Source organism: Anthonomus grandis, chromosome 5, assembly GCF_022605725.1.
Source record: "Anthonomus grandis grandis chromosome 5, icAntGran1.3, whole genome shotgun sequence".
NCBI lineage: Eukaryota > Metazoa > Arthropoda > Insecta > Coleoptera > Curculionidae > Anthonomus > Anthonomus grandis.
In genome coordinates, this window is record NC_065550.1 from 132100 (window position 1) to 149843 (window position 17744).

General features: G+C 33.5%; 1 protein-coding gene across 1 annotated transcript in view; it reads right to left on the bottom strand.

The window, feature by feature from the left end:
- The window catches only part of LOC126736022 (transcription termination factor 2), a 103069-nt gene that overhangs the window by 53468 nt on the left and 31857 nt on the right, over positions 1 to 17744 (bottom strand). Inside the window, exon 12 of the mRNA XM_050440211.1 lies at positions 4862 to 5028. Coding sequence (XP_050296168.1) covers positions 4862 to 5028 — 167 coding nt within the window. The remainder of the gene's footprint in view (positions 1 to 4861; positions 5029 to 17744) is intronic.

Consider the following 17744-nt stretch of genomic DNA (forward strand, 5'->3'; position numbering starts at 1 on the left):
AACCCGTTTTTTACGTGAGGAATATTCCTGATGAAAGCGAAGATTCGGAACTTTCTGAAGACGAAATTCGGGAGAGCCCTAAGCCTGAAAATGAAGATTTATACACCACTCGCAGCGATGAAGAACCAGATGACAATATACCATTGTCCGTCTTACGACAACGTCTAAATTATATAGATATATCTCAAATAAAATGGACAGAGACACGCAGCCAAACAGATGAACTAAGCACACAATTTCTTGGAAGTGAACAGTTGCCTGATTCAATTTTGCAACTGAATACTCCGTATAAATTGTTTTCTTTTTTTCTTTCCGAAGAATTTTTTGAAGAAACTGCTCGCCAAAGTTGCCTGTACAGTGTACAAAAAAATCCAAATGTACCTTTCACAACAGGAGTTGAGGAACTACAACGATTTGTTGGAATTATTTATTGGTCATCTCTCGTTCGACAACCCACAACAAGAAGACATTGGTCCCCAAACACTCGATTTCCGCAAATTGCAGATGTAATGACCGTAAACCGCTTCGAAAGGCTAAAAAAAAATATCCACTTTGCAGATAATTTGACAAGTGATAAAAGTATTGATAAAATTATGCCAGTTCTGGATGAAATAAAAATTGCCTGTAAAAAATTGCCTCTGGAAGAAAATTTGTCGTGCGACGAACAAATAATACCGTTCAAAGGAAGGATTAGTCTAAAAACCTATAACCCGAAGAAACCTCATAAATGGGGCTACAAAATGTGGGTACTTTCTGGAGTTTCAGGAATTTCATATAACTTTGAGCTTTATGGAGATAAGGATGCAACGCAGATCATACAAGGAGAGCCAAATTTAGGAGCAGCAAGTAACGTTATTGTTCGATTATGCAGAGATGTTCCTCCAAACATAAATCATAAAATTTATTATGATAACTATTTTTGTTCACTACCTCTTATAGCTTACTTAGCGGATAAAAGTATTCAAAGTGTCGGCACTATTAGACAGAACCGCCTTAAAAATTTCAATCCCAAAACCGAAAAACAAATGAAAACAAACGGAAGAGGGACAATAGAAGAAAAAACTTTGGGAAAATCTGAAATAAGAGTAGTTCAGTGGTATGACAATAAAATTGTTACCTTGGCTTCGTCCTATTGCGGTACGGAACCTGTTAGAAAAGTAAAAAGATTTTTCAAAACCGAGAATACTAAAAAGGATATTGATTGTCCCGATATTGTTCGAGTTTATAATAAACACATGGGGGGAGTGGATCTCCAGGATTCGTTACTTGGCCTTTACCCTATAAAAATGAAGAGTCGCAAATGGTACCATAGAATATTTTATCATATGCTTGACGTGGTTGCCGTAAATGCCTGGATATTAGATAAAAAAATTAAAAAACAACTTGGACAAGAAAGCAATATTATACCACTTTTGACTTTCAAAACTGAACTTGCTATGCAGTTGTGCAATAGAGGCTTTCCAAATAGTCATAAAAGGGGACGACCAAGTAATGAAATTCTACCTATACCAAAAAGAAGATGCCAAGAAGCTGGACCATCCAGGACAATTCAATTAGATAGTGTTGGCCATTGGCCAAACTGGACAGTGGAAAGGGAGAGATGTAAATTTCCACAATGTAACGGCAAATCAAGAGTTAAATGTTTAAAATGTAAGGTTCATCTTTGTTGTAATTCAAAACAAAACTGTTTCGTTAAATTCCATACTTCCTAAAATATTATACTTACATAAGAATTAAAATTATTTTTACTTACCTTTATATAAAATTAATCCATAATGTTCCCTTTCGGGAACATTTCTTTTTTTGGCTAAAAATTAAAAAATAAAACAAAAAAAATGTTTTTAATACGTATACGTCGAAAAATAAGATATACAGCATAAAAATATATTTTTTCCAGAAAAAAATTTTTTTTTTGGAAAATTCATGCAGTAGAGGGTTAAGGTATGAGGTTAAAGTAATCCCAAGAGGTCAAATAATAAGGATTTCTATTTGAAGAAATTAGGTCGACCTTCAAATGACCTTGAAAATGCGGTTCAACATCAAATCCAAGGTCACCGTTGGGTTCCTCGTTAAGACTTACCTAGAGTATGACCTTTATTTGTTTTCTTTTATATACCACTGAACTCGCGAGATTTTTAAGAAGTCATTATTTGACCTCTATTTGACCTCTCGGGATTACTTCAACCTCATACCTTAATACATACCCGAACGTAAAATTTTCCGCTCTTTCAGAATCCGGTGTCAAAAATAGGGGTTCCCATTTAAAAAAATCACTTTGACCTTCAATATTTACACCCGGAAATTATGCCAGAACAAGTAAACTCAGAGCTATTTTTTATTCATATTATTTAATGCAGCACACAGCACGAAATAGTCAGGAGCCGCCACTGCCAATATATGATTGTGATCCATTTCGGACTTCTTTATCATTTTTCAGCAAAAAGGGAGGTTATAGTTTTAATATTAATTAAAAAAACGCGCTGAAACTACTCAAAACATCGTTTTAATACTAATACTGTACGAAAGGTACACCATCCAAAAGAAAACAACGTGCAGTTGCCAAATACCTGTATCGCGACAATATTTCTGGGCAAAATCTACAGCGTTACCGTTGTGTGTATGGAGATTTGGAGACTTAAAGAATCCAAATTAAAAATATTAATTATTATTAGTGTTTAGTGTAAATATAGTATAAAATAGTTTTGGTTATTAAACAAGTTTTATTCTTTCTTTTGCTTTATAATAAGGAATGCAACTCAGTTTGCAACGTGGAATACTAAATATGTTTATCAACAAAATATCCTTTTAATGCCCCCACAGGGGGCAGCTGTGTAGATGTTGCGCTCAATCCAAAGCAGCCAATGTTTATTCTAGTGTATTTAATGTTCTAAGTCCCTGAGTGACCCTAGCACTGTGCAAATTGGAGTGCCCCAAGGCACAGTTCTGGGACCCTTACTCTTTATTTTATATATAAACTGCCTTTTATTCTTGCATATAGGTGGCATGGCACTATCTTACGCGGATGACACAGTTCTTATATTTAAGGTTCTTAAGGTTCTTATATTATGTTACATAGAATCTTGTAAGAACGAAACTCATAAATGGCATGAGGAATGTAAAGATGTGGTTAAACAAGTATAAATTGTCGATGATGTCATGGCGACGTTTTGCCGGTTTAATTCCAGCTTCCTCAGACATTGAAATAAAGACATGGATTTATATAACAAAATAGGGAGAAATCTCTTTCCTTAAAATAGGCAAGAAACAGCAGCCTTAGTTCAAACATAAATACAAAAAAGACAACGCAGTTAAAAGAATTAGAAACTTACTAATAAAAAACATAGAATTCATAAACAAAAAACAAAACAAAAAAAAATCAGCTAGTTAATTTCATTAGTTCCTTGTTTAATAGATGAGAAGATTTGAAAGAAAAAAAAGAGTTAAAAAAACAAAATAATTAATTACCTTAACAATCAGTGGTAATCCAAAAACCACGCAAAAAAACATATGAGATACTTTACTAATTTTCTAACTTAAATAACATTTACTTCACATAAAAGAGGCACTGATCAATGAATTACAATAATTTGACAAAACGCACTCTTGCTTGGTGTTAACCGCAAACTCATAAAAGAGAATACCTATATCTACGCGAGTTACATCCCTACTATAGCTTATGCCAGCACAATTTACCACTACTTCTCTAATAGATAAGAATAATTGTTATAAATATAGGTGAGATACATTCTATTACGCTTCTTTATTTTCAGTTAAAACCGTTACTGTAATTTTTGTCTGTATTTGTCTAACTTCCAAAAATATAAATTTGTTACATTATACGAGGTATTTCAAATAAAGTTTGTTTTTTTAAAACTGTGATGCCCTCGGCCCAAACGTAACTCCCGATGGTCACAGCTATGCGGTAGTCAAAAAAAAAAACATAAAGCAATATATACAAATAAGGTAAAAAACCACGGATTCCGTAGGCCTATAAAGCAATTTATTTTTTCGTCACATTTAATTATTAATTTTATTACTTAATAGTTATTAATCCATTATAATGAAAAAGTAAATGAGTATAATGTATAACAATTATATTGATATACCTTGCATAAGGCTTAGTTATTTAAATGAATGAGTCTTTATTTCAGTGCCTGAGGAAGCTGGAATTAAACCATCGAAACGTCGCACTAAACTAATAGTGTCTTATTCCTACTCCTAAGTTTCGACGAACAATGCCATTTGCAAAGAAGTTAATTTAGGGGACAAAACAATAATATCTTTTTATTATTAATAGTAAACTAATACTACTAATAACTTTTAATTTTAATAGTGTTACCAGATTTACATCTTTTTATTTCGAAAATTGATTTCGTTAATTAATTGTTTCCAAAATTATCTAAAACTTGTTCTTCTTATTCGCCTTTTGGTAAATCTTTCATTGCGTTACCTATACCTAAACTAATGTTTAATTTGGATAGAACTTTTGGAGAAATTAAATAATTAATATCCTTAAAAAAATAGTTTTTATAATAACACATGAATTCTACTGCTAAAGAAAAAAGTATAATAAGGCTTCCTTCAAATAAATTATTCACTAATATTTTCTTTTCCAGGCTACATCTTAATGTAAAATACATTAAAAAATTTATTATTCCTTAAGTAAATATATAGACTAGAATAGACTAGTAATATAGACGTAAAAATTAACTAAAATTCAAAAAAAAATATGTTTAAAAATTGGACTCTTAATTTTTTCAAATATACGACACTGTGCATGGCACACACAAATTGAATGAAATCGTCACAACAATATAGATTTTAAGTGTCATTTAAATTATAATAATTTTTAACAAAATACCTTGTTTTCCAAATGTTCTAGGCATAACAGCATCGGCTCCAGCTTGAATATTTTCCCAGGCAATGTTATTGGCGGAAGCTTCTTCCGGCTTATTATCCACAATATCATTAGAAATTTGCATTTGGTTTAATTTCGCCTGTTGTTTCATAAAATTATGTTCCGCTTCTCTAAAATTAATATATTTTATTTTATTATTTAATAGGTACTCATACAAACACATAGTAATTATATGTAAAGAGTGTTCACTGGCATAAAACAAATACTAACTAAGGTAACTACCAAAAATAACAAAGAATAGACAAAAATCGGGTATGACACTAAATAATTGTCTAAAATCACAGATCGAATTTTCCATACATCATTCTATTTATAGGAGAACTACTTGTAGGTTAAACATTGGAAGAGCTTTTTGTCTGTTATTCTCAAGTTTATTTTAGGAACTACAGAAAATATACAAAAATCTCATCCATTATGCTCCAAGAGACCAACATACAAAATTGACGAAAACAAAGAAAAACACAAAGTGACGGTCTCACAACATATACTATACAGGCTACACGTGTTTCGCTCTATAATAGTTAGAACATCATCAGGCCTAAAATCAAAAATATTACTTGAAACAAAACTAAAAACTTACATAAAAACACTAAAAAAAACCTTTAAGCCATCCACACACTTCACAGTACGTAAGTAAACAATAATTTTTAGGTTATAATTGTACAAAACAAAAAATAAAAAAATTAAAAAGTAAAATACAAATCAATCAAACCAGATGTATTCAGAGCAATTTTTATTTTAAAAGCTTAGCAGAGCGCTTTCGGCGTATGAGCCATCATCAGTGATAATTGTCAGTTAAGCCCAGAAGTTTACCATAGTAGGAACACATTCGATATTATTAAAATTACACCTAACATTTAGACACACTTAAGACTATACAGAACACTAAACAGGACGAACAGTATTTAAAAAGGGGAGAACGTTGGTCTCCTTTGTGTTTTGTTTTGTAAAGTATTTGTATTGTCCTTCGAGCAACACAGCCACTTCCCTCTTCTAAAAAGTAGAACGCAACATACGGTACCACAAGGTTAGAAGTATGAGTGTATTGTAGCCATCACATCTCTAAGATTCTGATTGATCTGGCCCGCTGGTGCCACCATAATACGGTCGTTTCAGAAATTTGAGCAGTGCTTTATTTATGTATTTGAATGCACTAAACTCAGTCTTTTTACCTTAAAGTATCTGAAAAAACAATTATATAAAACAACAATTACATTATTTGAAAAATAAATATATTTTTTGTGATAATTTAATAAGAGTCCCGCGCTCCAGTTAAACGCGAAATTTCACCGGACTTGTTCCACAGATTTAAGAACGTTTTTGTGATAATAAAGTTTTTTAAAAGGAACTTCGTCCAGCTGTGTTCTTATTTGGCGCTGCCAACAGGATAGTGTGATTCTGCCCTTTATCGTTGATTGAGAAATTGGGAAGATACGTAAATGCCCTGCATTAAACCGTGCCCGTCTGTAGTGAGGGCCGGGGACGCGCGGAACGAGAGGGACTTGCTGCTTTTGAGCGACGCCTAGCGGCCAAGCGCGGCAATTCTCATTTCGATTCAGTTTCAGCTGAAAGAAAACCGATATCGGGCACCCAGGGGAGTTTTAGCAAATGCATAATCAAATTGTTTTCTCATGAATCGAAGCGCGGTTTATCACTGTATAAAACAATTTTTATACTGGGGTTTAGTGTTGTTTTTTGTATGAATATAAATATGTATACCTACCTAGAATTCGGCCAAAGTAGCTTGGCCTCTGACCTTGATGTGCACAATGGTTTGTACCATACAAATACCGTATCTTTAATAATTTTATTCGCGCATCTCAGAGGCCAAGCTACTTTGGCCGAGTTGTTATACATAATATAGTTTTTACGATTGACACAATGCAATATGCAAAGTACCCGAAAGATTAGATAGATTCTATTTTTTTCATAGGTATACATAGGCTATGATGACCTGTAGGTATAAAAAAATACCTTCAAACATTTTTTTTTGTAAATAATTTACATAGTTGTTTAATAATTAACTTATTAGTGATTCTTTGATAAAATTATTATTTTTCTATGAGGTTTATTTTTCTTTTTAATAGATTTAGATTGGCCGTCCTTTTTCTTGTCACTGACGTTCTTTTGAGATTCCCATCTCATTTGTTTATAAAGCATTGTTTTTATTAATATTTTTAATAATTTTTCAATATGTTCGGGACATGTTAATAACATTTATATCGATTTCATTAAGTAATAACCTGTAAATTGATTTCATTACACCATTGTGAAGTTTAAAATGTTCAAAATAAGTGTGAAATTTTGTTATTAACATTTGGCTTAGTTCTAAAAATTCATTTGAAGGTACTTTCAGGCAGGAAACATAATTTTCTTTTGCATAATCTTTATTTAAACAAAAATATTTCCTTTTCGTCGTTTATATCAGCATTGTTGCTCTGTACTAAAAAATCTTCACAAATATTTTTACAATTTGTTTTTTGCAAAATCTTATATGCAAAATATCCTGCAACATATACATTTGAACAGGTTTCTAGTGTTACCTCATTAGATACAGGTGATGATGACCCTTCTTGATGTGTTTCTAAAAGTGCATTAGAAATTGTGGACGATGAAGATGCTTGAAAATCGTCTTCTTCAAACTCTGCTGGTAAGTTTTGGAATTCCATCGAAAATGTTGTATTTTCTTTTTCTTCTCTTAAGTCATCTAAAATTAGTTGCTCCTGAAAATCTTCTTCACAATTACCGGTTTCTAATGCCTTTTGCAACCTAATGTTGATATTGGACTGCAATGCAATTCAAAAAGTTGAATACTAGGTTTTGGATTGTATCCACATCTAATTCTAGCCACCGAAAAAAAATTTTCCAACGGATCTTGATTTGTTTCGATTTGTTTCCTGAAGCCAGGAAGTACAAACAATGAACTGATTTATACTGCATCATCTATGGTTAAGGAATTTACAGAAAATGATATGTTGATTTTAATGTTAAATGGTATTTGCTCATCATTCGATATTTAAAAAAAATTTATACATTTACACAGCAATAGTTTAGTGATGACAAGCCCTTACATGTATCCAAACCATAATGTAATTTATAATAGCAATAAGACTCTCTATAGAATATTTCACGCAAATAATATTAATCTAAATAGAATTTTAGAGTCTAATCATGCCAGCAACTTTGGATCAGATTTGGCATCATTACTGTATACCCATATTTTAAAACATTTCAAAAGTAGCATTTCATCAAAAAATGTGTCCACAATAAAACCAAGTAATCAACCTGGACTTCTAGATACTGACTGTGATAGGGATTCTTTTTTATAGATAAATACACACAAGATGAAGCTCACTCACATTCTATAAATAACATTGAAAATAAGCATGCGAAAAGTTTCAGTAGTTTTATTTTAAATATACAGTCTCTAAGAAATAAAATTGACGAGCTTCATCTTTTACTTGATTCATGTGATTTTCCTGATATTGTATTACTAACTGAGCACTGGTTAAAGCCTAACGAATGTTTCTTAATATCTGATTATATTCCTATATCAATTTTTTGTCGGCAACACTCCATACATGGAGGAACAGCTATTTTAGTTAAACAAACAATTGAAGCTTTTTTCTGTAAAATTAATAAGTATGATAGCTTTCTGTTGGAGAAGGTTTTTGAATTCTCCCTTTGTTTTTGTAAGCGATTTCTTTGTGTTTATAGACCACCCACAGGAGATATTGGTATGTTCCTGGACAAACTTGATTCTCTATTATCCCAATTGTCTCTACACTCCATAGTTATATTGGCTGGTGACTTTAATATTAACTTCACTGATGTAAGCTTGCCATCATATCATACATCCCTTTTAAGTATATTGGAATCTTATGACTTGAAGATGCATGTTCTTTCACCCACACGTATAACATCCTCATCTGCAACTACTATTGATTATTTGTGTACAAATTTAAATGATGTGTCATGTAGAGTACTCTCATCTGGTATTTCTGACCATGAAGCCATTCTCGCTAGGATTCCATGCAACACTGTATTTCCTTCATCTCATTATATAGGAAGAATTTTCAGCAGAGCAAATTTTAATGCTTTTTCTTCTACTGCAGCTTTGGTTAATTGGAATGCAGTTGAAATGGCTCCTGACCCGTTTACTTTGTTATTTCATGTGCTATATGACAAGATCAATCAGTGTTTTCCTAAAAAGAGGCTTAAAATGAAAAATAGAAAACCATGGGTCACAGCAGGCCTCAGAACTTCAGCTAAAAACCTCCCTTTTTTGGCTAAGCTGTGCAAGTTTACAACTAATGCGAACATTATTCTTTATCATCAGAAATATCGTAGTCTATATAGAAAGACGATAAAAGCAGCTAAGGTTAAATATTATAGTGACCGCTTGAATATGTCCTCAAATAGGCAGAGAGAATGTTGGTCAATTATAAATGACTTCAAGCATTCTCACAAGAAAGTTTCAGAACCAGAAGTAAGACTAAATATTTTAAATGATTATTACTGTAATATTCCTCATTTATTGCTTAAGGATGTGAATACTAATATTGATCCTATGCATTATATTCAACAAGTGTCAGTTCAAAATTCTTTTTTCTTTTATCCTGTTAGCCTTACTGATGTTGGAGATGCAATTAAAAGCTTAAAAAACCATAAATCAGCTGGAGCTGATGGAATATCATCAAAATTACTACTCCTTTTGCCTGACTCAGCATTGAATGCCTTAGCTTCTGCCATAAACAATTCCTTTCATAATGGCATCTTTCCAGCATGTTTGAAGGAGGCAGTGGTTATCCCTCTTTATAAGGGTGGAGATGTGAGTGAGCCTTGTAATTTTCGTCCAATTTCTATATTATCTACCCTCTCCAAGATAGTTGAAAAACTTGCAAAAATCAGAATTTTATCTTTTTTGCAACATAATTGCATTTTATCTGCAAATCAGTTTGGATTTCAAACGGGAAAAGGGACTCATGACGCTGTTTTCGGCTTTTTGGAGAGTGTCTATGTGTCCTTAAATTCTGGAGAGTCCGCGGCGGCAGTGTTTTGCGATTTATCCAAGGCATTTGATTGTGTAGATCATGGAATACTGCTGTCTAAGCTCAATAATTATGGCTTTAGAGGTGTGGCATTGCAATGGCTGGAATCCTATCTGTCTAATCGTACCCAAAGAGTTACAGTATCTGGATGTTTATCCGATTCCAGATCCCTTAAAACTGGAGTACCTCAGGGTTCAGTGTTAGGACCACTATTATTTTTGCTCTATGTAAATATTTTGGGTTCATTAAAACTGCAGGGCAAAGTGGTTCAGTTTGCTGATGATACCACCATTTTATGGAATCATAGAGATTCTGATAATGTTAGAGCCCAGGTTTTTAAGGATCTTAAGATTTTATCGGAGTGGTGTGCTGCAAACAGGCTTGTATTTAATGTGGGCAAAACCTTTATTATGGGATTTAAGTGTGACGTTCAGAGCCTTATGTTTAGTGAAAACTCCCCCTTGCAAAACAAAGAAAGCTGTAAGTTCCTCGGTATTACCATTGATGGTCGCCTTCGCTTCGAAGATCATATCCTAAATCTTGCATCAAAATTATCCTCTGGATGCTTTGCAGTAAGAATGGCGGGGCATGAGCTGGGAGGGGTAGTTGCACGTTCAGTGTACTTTTCTCTTATTGAGTCCCACCTTCGTTATGGCTTGCCTTTTTGGGGTTTAAGCAACAAGGGATTATTAAACATAATTTTTGTGATTCAAAAAAAGGCAGTTAGATACCTATGTTCCGCTGGGTTAAGAGATTCTTGTAAACCTCTCTTTATATCTCAAAAAATCCTAACTCTTTTTTCTCTTTTTATCTTAGAAACAGCTACTCTTAATCATAAATGTCCTAAACCTCCCTCTAACACTGGTCATATGACTCGCCAGGTTAACGATTTTCCCTTACCAATCCCTACATCCTTCCTCACGAAGAACTCACTTATATACCTCAGCAAAAAAATTTACAACCATGTTCCTCTATGTATCAGACAAATTTTAGAAGTTAAGAGATTCAAAAAGGAATTAAAATCACTTTTATTATCCAGGGCATATTATAGCCTTGACGATTTTTTTAATGATACCTTTTAACCTGCGCTCTGACATCATTTTAGTGTTTTAGTTTTGTTTCCTGTTAAATAATGTAATTTACTTCTTCTAAATTCTGTTTTATTGACAGCTTTACTTATTTTTTAATGAAATTTATCAAAAAGATGCTTTTTTTCTCAATCTGTTTTGTTATGATTAATTTTGGTAATGTGTGTAAATTTTATGGTAAGTATTTTAGAAGTTATGTCTGTTTGAAATTTAAAGTGAATTTGGAATTTTTTAGTTTTTAGGATGCTTGTACACAAGATTTTGTTGTCTTACGTAATATAGCACATTTTCTTTCTATTGAAAATTCTACAATTGGCCAGGCTTCTAATCCAAAATGGATACAAGAAAGACCACAGCGGATTACTGCCTCAAATTTTGGTAAAATATGTAAAATGCGGGCAAAAACCTCGCCATGTGGTGCAATAAGAATGTTGCTGTATGGAAATTTTAGTGGCAATAATGCTACAAGATATGGAAGTGAAAGCGAGGCCCGAGCAATTTTAGAATTTGAAAATGAATTTAATTTAAAAGTGTCTCGGAAATGGAATTTTTAAAGGTGAACAAGAATATTATTTGGCAGCGAGCCCTGATGGTTGCATTAATGAACATGATTTGGTAGAAGTTAAATGCCCATTTAGCATTGCCAACATGACTCCAACCGAAGCAATATTATCAAAAAAGATCACATTCGCTACATTGGAAAATAACCACCTACATTTGAAAAAAAAAACACAATTATTACTACCAAGTTCAGGGGCAGTTAGCTATAGCTAACAAGCAATCATGCTATTTTATTATTTGGAGCCCTCTTGGCATGTTAGTTGAACAGGTGAGAGTTTTAATTGAAAACAAAAATTAATTCTTTATAATATTCTGTATTTTTTTAGATTGGCCGTGATGAACAATTTTGGGAGGAACAAATGTTACCAAAATTACAAGCCTTCTACTTCAATTTTTTATTACCAGAAATAGTTGACCCGCTTTATCCAAAAGGGCTGCCTATCAGAAGTTAAAATTCTTCCGTTGGCGAAAAACCTGTCAACTGAATCGATGCAGAAGCTAATTAATTTTTTTTTTAATTTATTTCCTAATATGTTTATATTTTTTTGTTAATATACGTTTCGTTCGTTTCTTTTTTTTTTAATTTATTGCAGTATTTTCCCATAATACCTAAATTGGGCATAGCACGAATCTGGTAAAAATAAAGTGCAAAAATAAAATAAACTTACAGCGTATCAAAGTGTATTCAAGATGATTTTTAACTGTCAATATCTCAAACATAATAATTAAAGCTAATATTTATAGATTATAGATAATTTATAGTAATTTATAGGATATTATGTGTAATAAATAGTAATATTTAATCTAATAAGATTTTAATTATTTAGAGATTTGAAAAACCTATTTTAACATGATCAATAAAATTGCGCTTGTGTCTTGTGTTTTGGTGCAATTTTTTTACAATGTTTATTGAAAGTCTGTATAAGCCTAAAGATTTTTTTTTAGATTAAAATCATAAAAGCGTATCCAATAAATGCTTTACTAATTGCGCAAAAACTTCTTATGAAGCAGAAATAGAATAAACTTCAAAAAAAAAATAATAAAACGGTTTTCTGGACGTCGACCACGAGACCGCTCAAAAATTCACAACGCAATGCAGCCCGAATCGCTGCGGATCAATGGGAAAGCAAGTGACGACGCGACGGTACCGTGTTGTCAGATGTTTGCCGGACGGGCTAAACGACTAAAAGCGGATTCTCAGTTGGTCGTGCCGGGAATAGCGCTCTTAATACCTATAAGTACCTACCTAGAGAATAGTAATATAGGTATATTTCATAAATGAAAGACTACTACCTTTACTTACCTATCTTTCAAAAAGTTTAGGTATAAACCTATAAATAAGCTTTTTGAAATGTAAACTAGGTACCTAGCTATTAAAATTTATATAAATATTTGAATTTAATAGACCTACCTTTCCAGAATATAGGAGCAGCCATTTTCTGTAGCAACGATCTTCCACCGCTAACATAAATTTGATCTTTGACAAAATTTTTTTCACAAATAAGTGTATCTTAAGATCCCCTTCATCCATTAAAAAAATTTTCTCGTTGCCACAGTTTCGCACCCACTGCGCTAGTATTTCCGGCCTTGCTACAGGAAATTTAAAAAATTTTACCATGTTATTGTTTTTCTTGCGAATGCTACTGCATGCAAGGTACACGCAAGCATTCATTTTGATGCTCGACATAACAATATTTAATTAAAATATCAAAAAAAAAACACACAAAACACTTAATATAAAATAGCAAAAAAAAAACGCTGTGCAAAAACTCCTTCCAATGCGTTCAGTACCGATGATACGGCTCCACTGATGTTTTTAATATTAGCAATCTCGCGCTCCCGCGCTAGTAGAGCTATCTATCCGCGGTATACTTTTAATGGCACGTTTTCGCCCGTAATCTCGCGCATCTTCCCAATTTCTCAATCAACGCCTTTATCGATCTTTCGTTGTGCAGAAGTGGTTTTTAAATCTTAGTACACTATCTGAATCTAAGGACCTTCGTGATCGATCGGAACCTCCGTCAAAATCTAGTAAGAGTCCCATTCAAAGAGTAAGAAGAAGCAGAAAGTCAGTAACAGTGCGTATAGTAATCGTGAGTGATCCTGTGGTAGTGATGCCAGAGAGTGAATCGAGCGATCCTGTAGTATATCTACCGCCAGCACATACGGCCACGCCAAAGAAAACGACGTCATTTGCCGCCCTTCTTTCTCTAGCAGTTGGCGTTCCAGAAAATTATCCAGCGATTCCAGCCACACTCTATAGGAAGCCCTTTGTTCGTGAGCTGTTCTTCAGTTTAGCCTCTATGGATTCATCCTTATCTATACTGTAAGTAGATTGCTGAATTGCCTTTTAATGTCCAGTCCCTCTAACCGTTTACAACAAATTTTGTTAAGGAATAGAGCCTTTTTAGGATTAAATTCAACTCCTAATTTAAATATTAGCGAAAGTTCTTCAGATTCACAAGTACAATTAGCAGAACTTTTAGAAAATTTAAGTTTAGATTCAGAAGATAAGTCTTTATTAGATAAGACCAGTAATTTATCCAGACATGGAAAACTTAAGATTTCATTCCTAACTTTTGCCAATTTTTTCGAGAGAACAAAGTCACTTAGAGAGTTTTATTATCTCCATAAACGAATTTTTTTCTCTATACGATAACGATAATGATGATCAGAAAAAACTTGTCTTAGCGGCAATAAAGTCTAAGTTTACTGATAGAGCAAGAGATTTTTTACTCTCTAGGCCCGACTTAACATCTTGGCCCTTAATTAAGGATTCTTAATTAAGACTAAAATTCGGTGATCCAATAACTTACCAAATCTTAATGCAACAACTCCAATATATTAAAATTTATAGGAACGAAAGCATCTTACAATTTGTCGATAGGCTAAAAACTTTTGTACAAAAATTAATAGCAAAAATTAATTGTGAAGTAGATAATAATAGTGCAAAATTAACCCTGCCAAGCCAAATTGAAAAAACATCTGTATTAATTTTAACTGCTAATTCACCACACACCCTCAAAACTTTGCTTATGTTACAGCAGCTCAACACACTTGACGATGCCTATACCCATGTACTCAATTACAATATGATTGAATCTCAAGTAAATTTCACTAATACCAATTCAACTTTGCGTCGCAACTTTAACTAATTTGCAACACATCCAAACCCTAATAATCAAGTTTCACAAAATCAAAACTACAGATCTACTAATCAGCCTCAACAATTGAACCCACATTTAAGACCAATGTTATTCCCATCAGATTATACATTCCCTAGCCAACCCGTTCCAATACAATCTAGACCCGTTCAGAGACATTATCCCACAAATGCCCAAGTCTGTGGAAAACCAAAGAATGTATTTGCTCCTACACACAAGCCTGTCCCAAACCCCAATGTCGATCTCTACAGCAGGACCATCCAGAATGTCCTATCAAAGGCAACCTCAATCTCAATGGCGAAACGATAATATTTTTCAACCCTCAGGACCTAAAGACTTCATAGCCGAAGAACTAACCAATGTAGAAATATATCCCGACCACAACAATGCTGATCCATATGTTCTCGAACAATCCCCTGATACTAATGAAGCCTCCAACCTCCAAAACTCCGATTATCATTACCATATTCAGGATTTCGACGACCAAAACTACGAAGCTACACCCTCTAATCAATATTCTACTGATTCTTCAGAAAATTTTCAAGACGAAGCCTATATCCAACCATCAACTTAAATAATATAGCTCAAAAAATAGAGCTGCCCTACTTTTATCTTTCAAAAAAAAACAAATTACCACCCTTATTGACTCTGGCGCTTCCGACTCCATCATTACCCCAAAAATTGCAAATCTATATCCAAACAAAATATTCATTGAACCTTTTGAAGTTACAGCATGTAAAAAAGTTTATAAAGAAACCCAAAACTTAAGAATAAATTTATTAGAAGAATTAGGCATTCCCGAAACATTTAACATGCGCATTTTAAACTGGCATAATGACTTTAACGCTCTAATAGGCACAAAAAACCTTAAACGACTTCAAGCTCTTATTAACTATGACAAACAAAACTCTAACCCTTCATAACATATAAATTCCATTCTCTCTAGCCTACAACAAGCTTTTACCACACCCTGTCCGGAATTTTAATGTGAATTTCCTAACCATTCCCGTTAACTTGGAAAAAGGTATTGCTGTTTTACCATCCTTAAACATAAAAGACCACATCATCCCTAATTGTTTGGTCGAAGTTAAAAATGAACTTGTAGAATTCCCAACTCAAACCTCTAAAACCCAAATAAACTTTCATCAAAGAATAGAAGTCGTACCTGAAGACCAATTCGATTTAGTCAATCTCTCTAGTACAAATTCAAAAAGTATTGACCCCGAAAAAATGCTAAGATTCGATCACTTAACCCCACTTGAAAAATCCAAAATCATTCCCCTTTGCCATGAATTTAAACAGATAATGTATTACTAAAATTGTGACCTCTCATTTACCAGTCAAACGAAACACTGTATCCGAACAAAAACTAAAAGACCATCTATGTCAAATCTTTCAGACATCCTCCTGCTATGAACTCCGAAATTCAGTCGCAAATTCAAAAACTATTAGATAATAAAATAATCCGACCGTCCATCTCTCCTTATTCAGCCTCCGTCTGGATAGTACCAAAGAAGCCAGATGCCTCTGGAAAAAAGAGATTCCGACTTGTTATTGGTTATCGTCGTCTAAATGATGACACCCTAGAAGAAATTTGGCCTCTTCCTAGAATTGAAGAAATCTTGGACAATTTAGGAAAATGCACTTATTTTGTGATATTAGATTTTGCTCAAGGGTTCCATCAGAGCGAAATGGACCCAAAATCCATCGAAAAAACAGCTTTCACTGTAAATAACGGACACTATGAATATTTACGTATGCCGTTTGGCCTTAAAAACGCTCCAGCGATATTCCAACGCATGATGGACGAAATTTTTCGAGAATACTTGTACAAGTTTTGATTTATTTACATGGACATATCGACCACATAAGAAAAATTTAAAAAAAAATAAAAGAAGTAAACCTTAAAGTCCAACCCAATAAGTCAGAATTTTTATGCAAAGAAGTAGCATTTCTAGGTCACATTATCACTCCTGAAGGAATAAAACCTAACCCTTCAAAAATTGATGCCATTCAGCGTTACACCATACCGTAAAACCAAAAGGAAATCAAAGCATTCCTTGGACTCGTTGGATATTACCAGCGATTTATCAAAATTTTTTCTAAAATAACGTTCCCTCTCACAAAGTGCTTGCATAAAGGTTCTACAATTAATCCCAACAATGACGAATACAAACACGCATTTCAGAAATGCAAAGAACTCATCTCCAACTCCCCAATTTTACAGTTCCCCGATTTTAGTAAACCCTTCAAGCGCACAACAGATGCCTCTAACATCGCTATTGGCAGTGTACTCTCTCAAAATGACCACCCTATAGGTTATTACTCTCGTACCCTCGATTCAGTTGAAAGGAATTACTCCACAATTGAGAAAGAGTTACTTGCAATTGTAGATTCTACAAAGCATTTTCGCCCTTACCTCTATGGTCAACACTTTCTTATAGAGACTGATCATAACCCTTTAGTATGGCTGTCAAAAATCAAAGAACCAAACTCTCGTTTCCGTTGGCGACTAAAACTTGAGGAATTCAAAAACAAGGAAAAGAAAATCATCTTGCTGACGCTCTTTCAAGGATCGAGCTTAATACCCAAGAAACTAATGAAACTCGAGATACCGAAACAACTGCCCCTAATGCTGATATATCAGTTACAAACCTCTGCGATTTCGTACTCGCTGATTTTGTGTTTAATGAACGATACAATGAATCAACAAATAATAATAATGTAGATCATCAAAGCATACATTCTACTACTGGCCACTCTCCATTCTCCATCTTATATGGCCCTTATCTTAATGAACCCAACCTTGATAATGGTCTCAAGATATTCGAACAATACAACGAAAAAAGGAAACAAGAACTCGCTCCCTTTCATGACGCAGTATACAAAAAGGCGTATCAAAAACAAACCAAAAATACTCAAAAGTTTAAACAAAAGCGTAGCACAAATCCCCCAACTAACG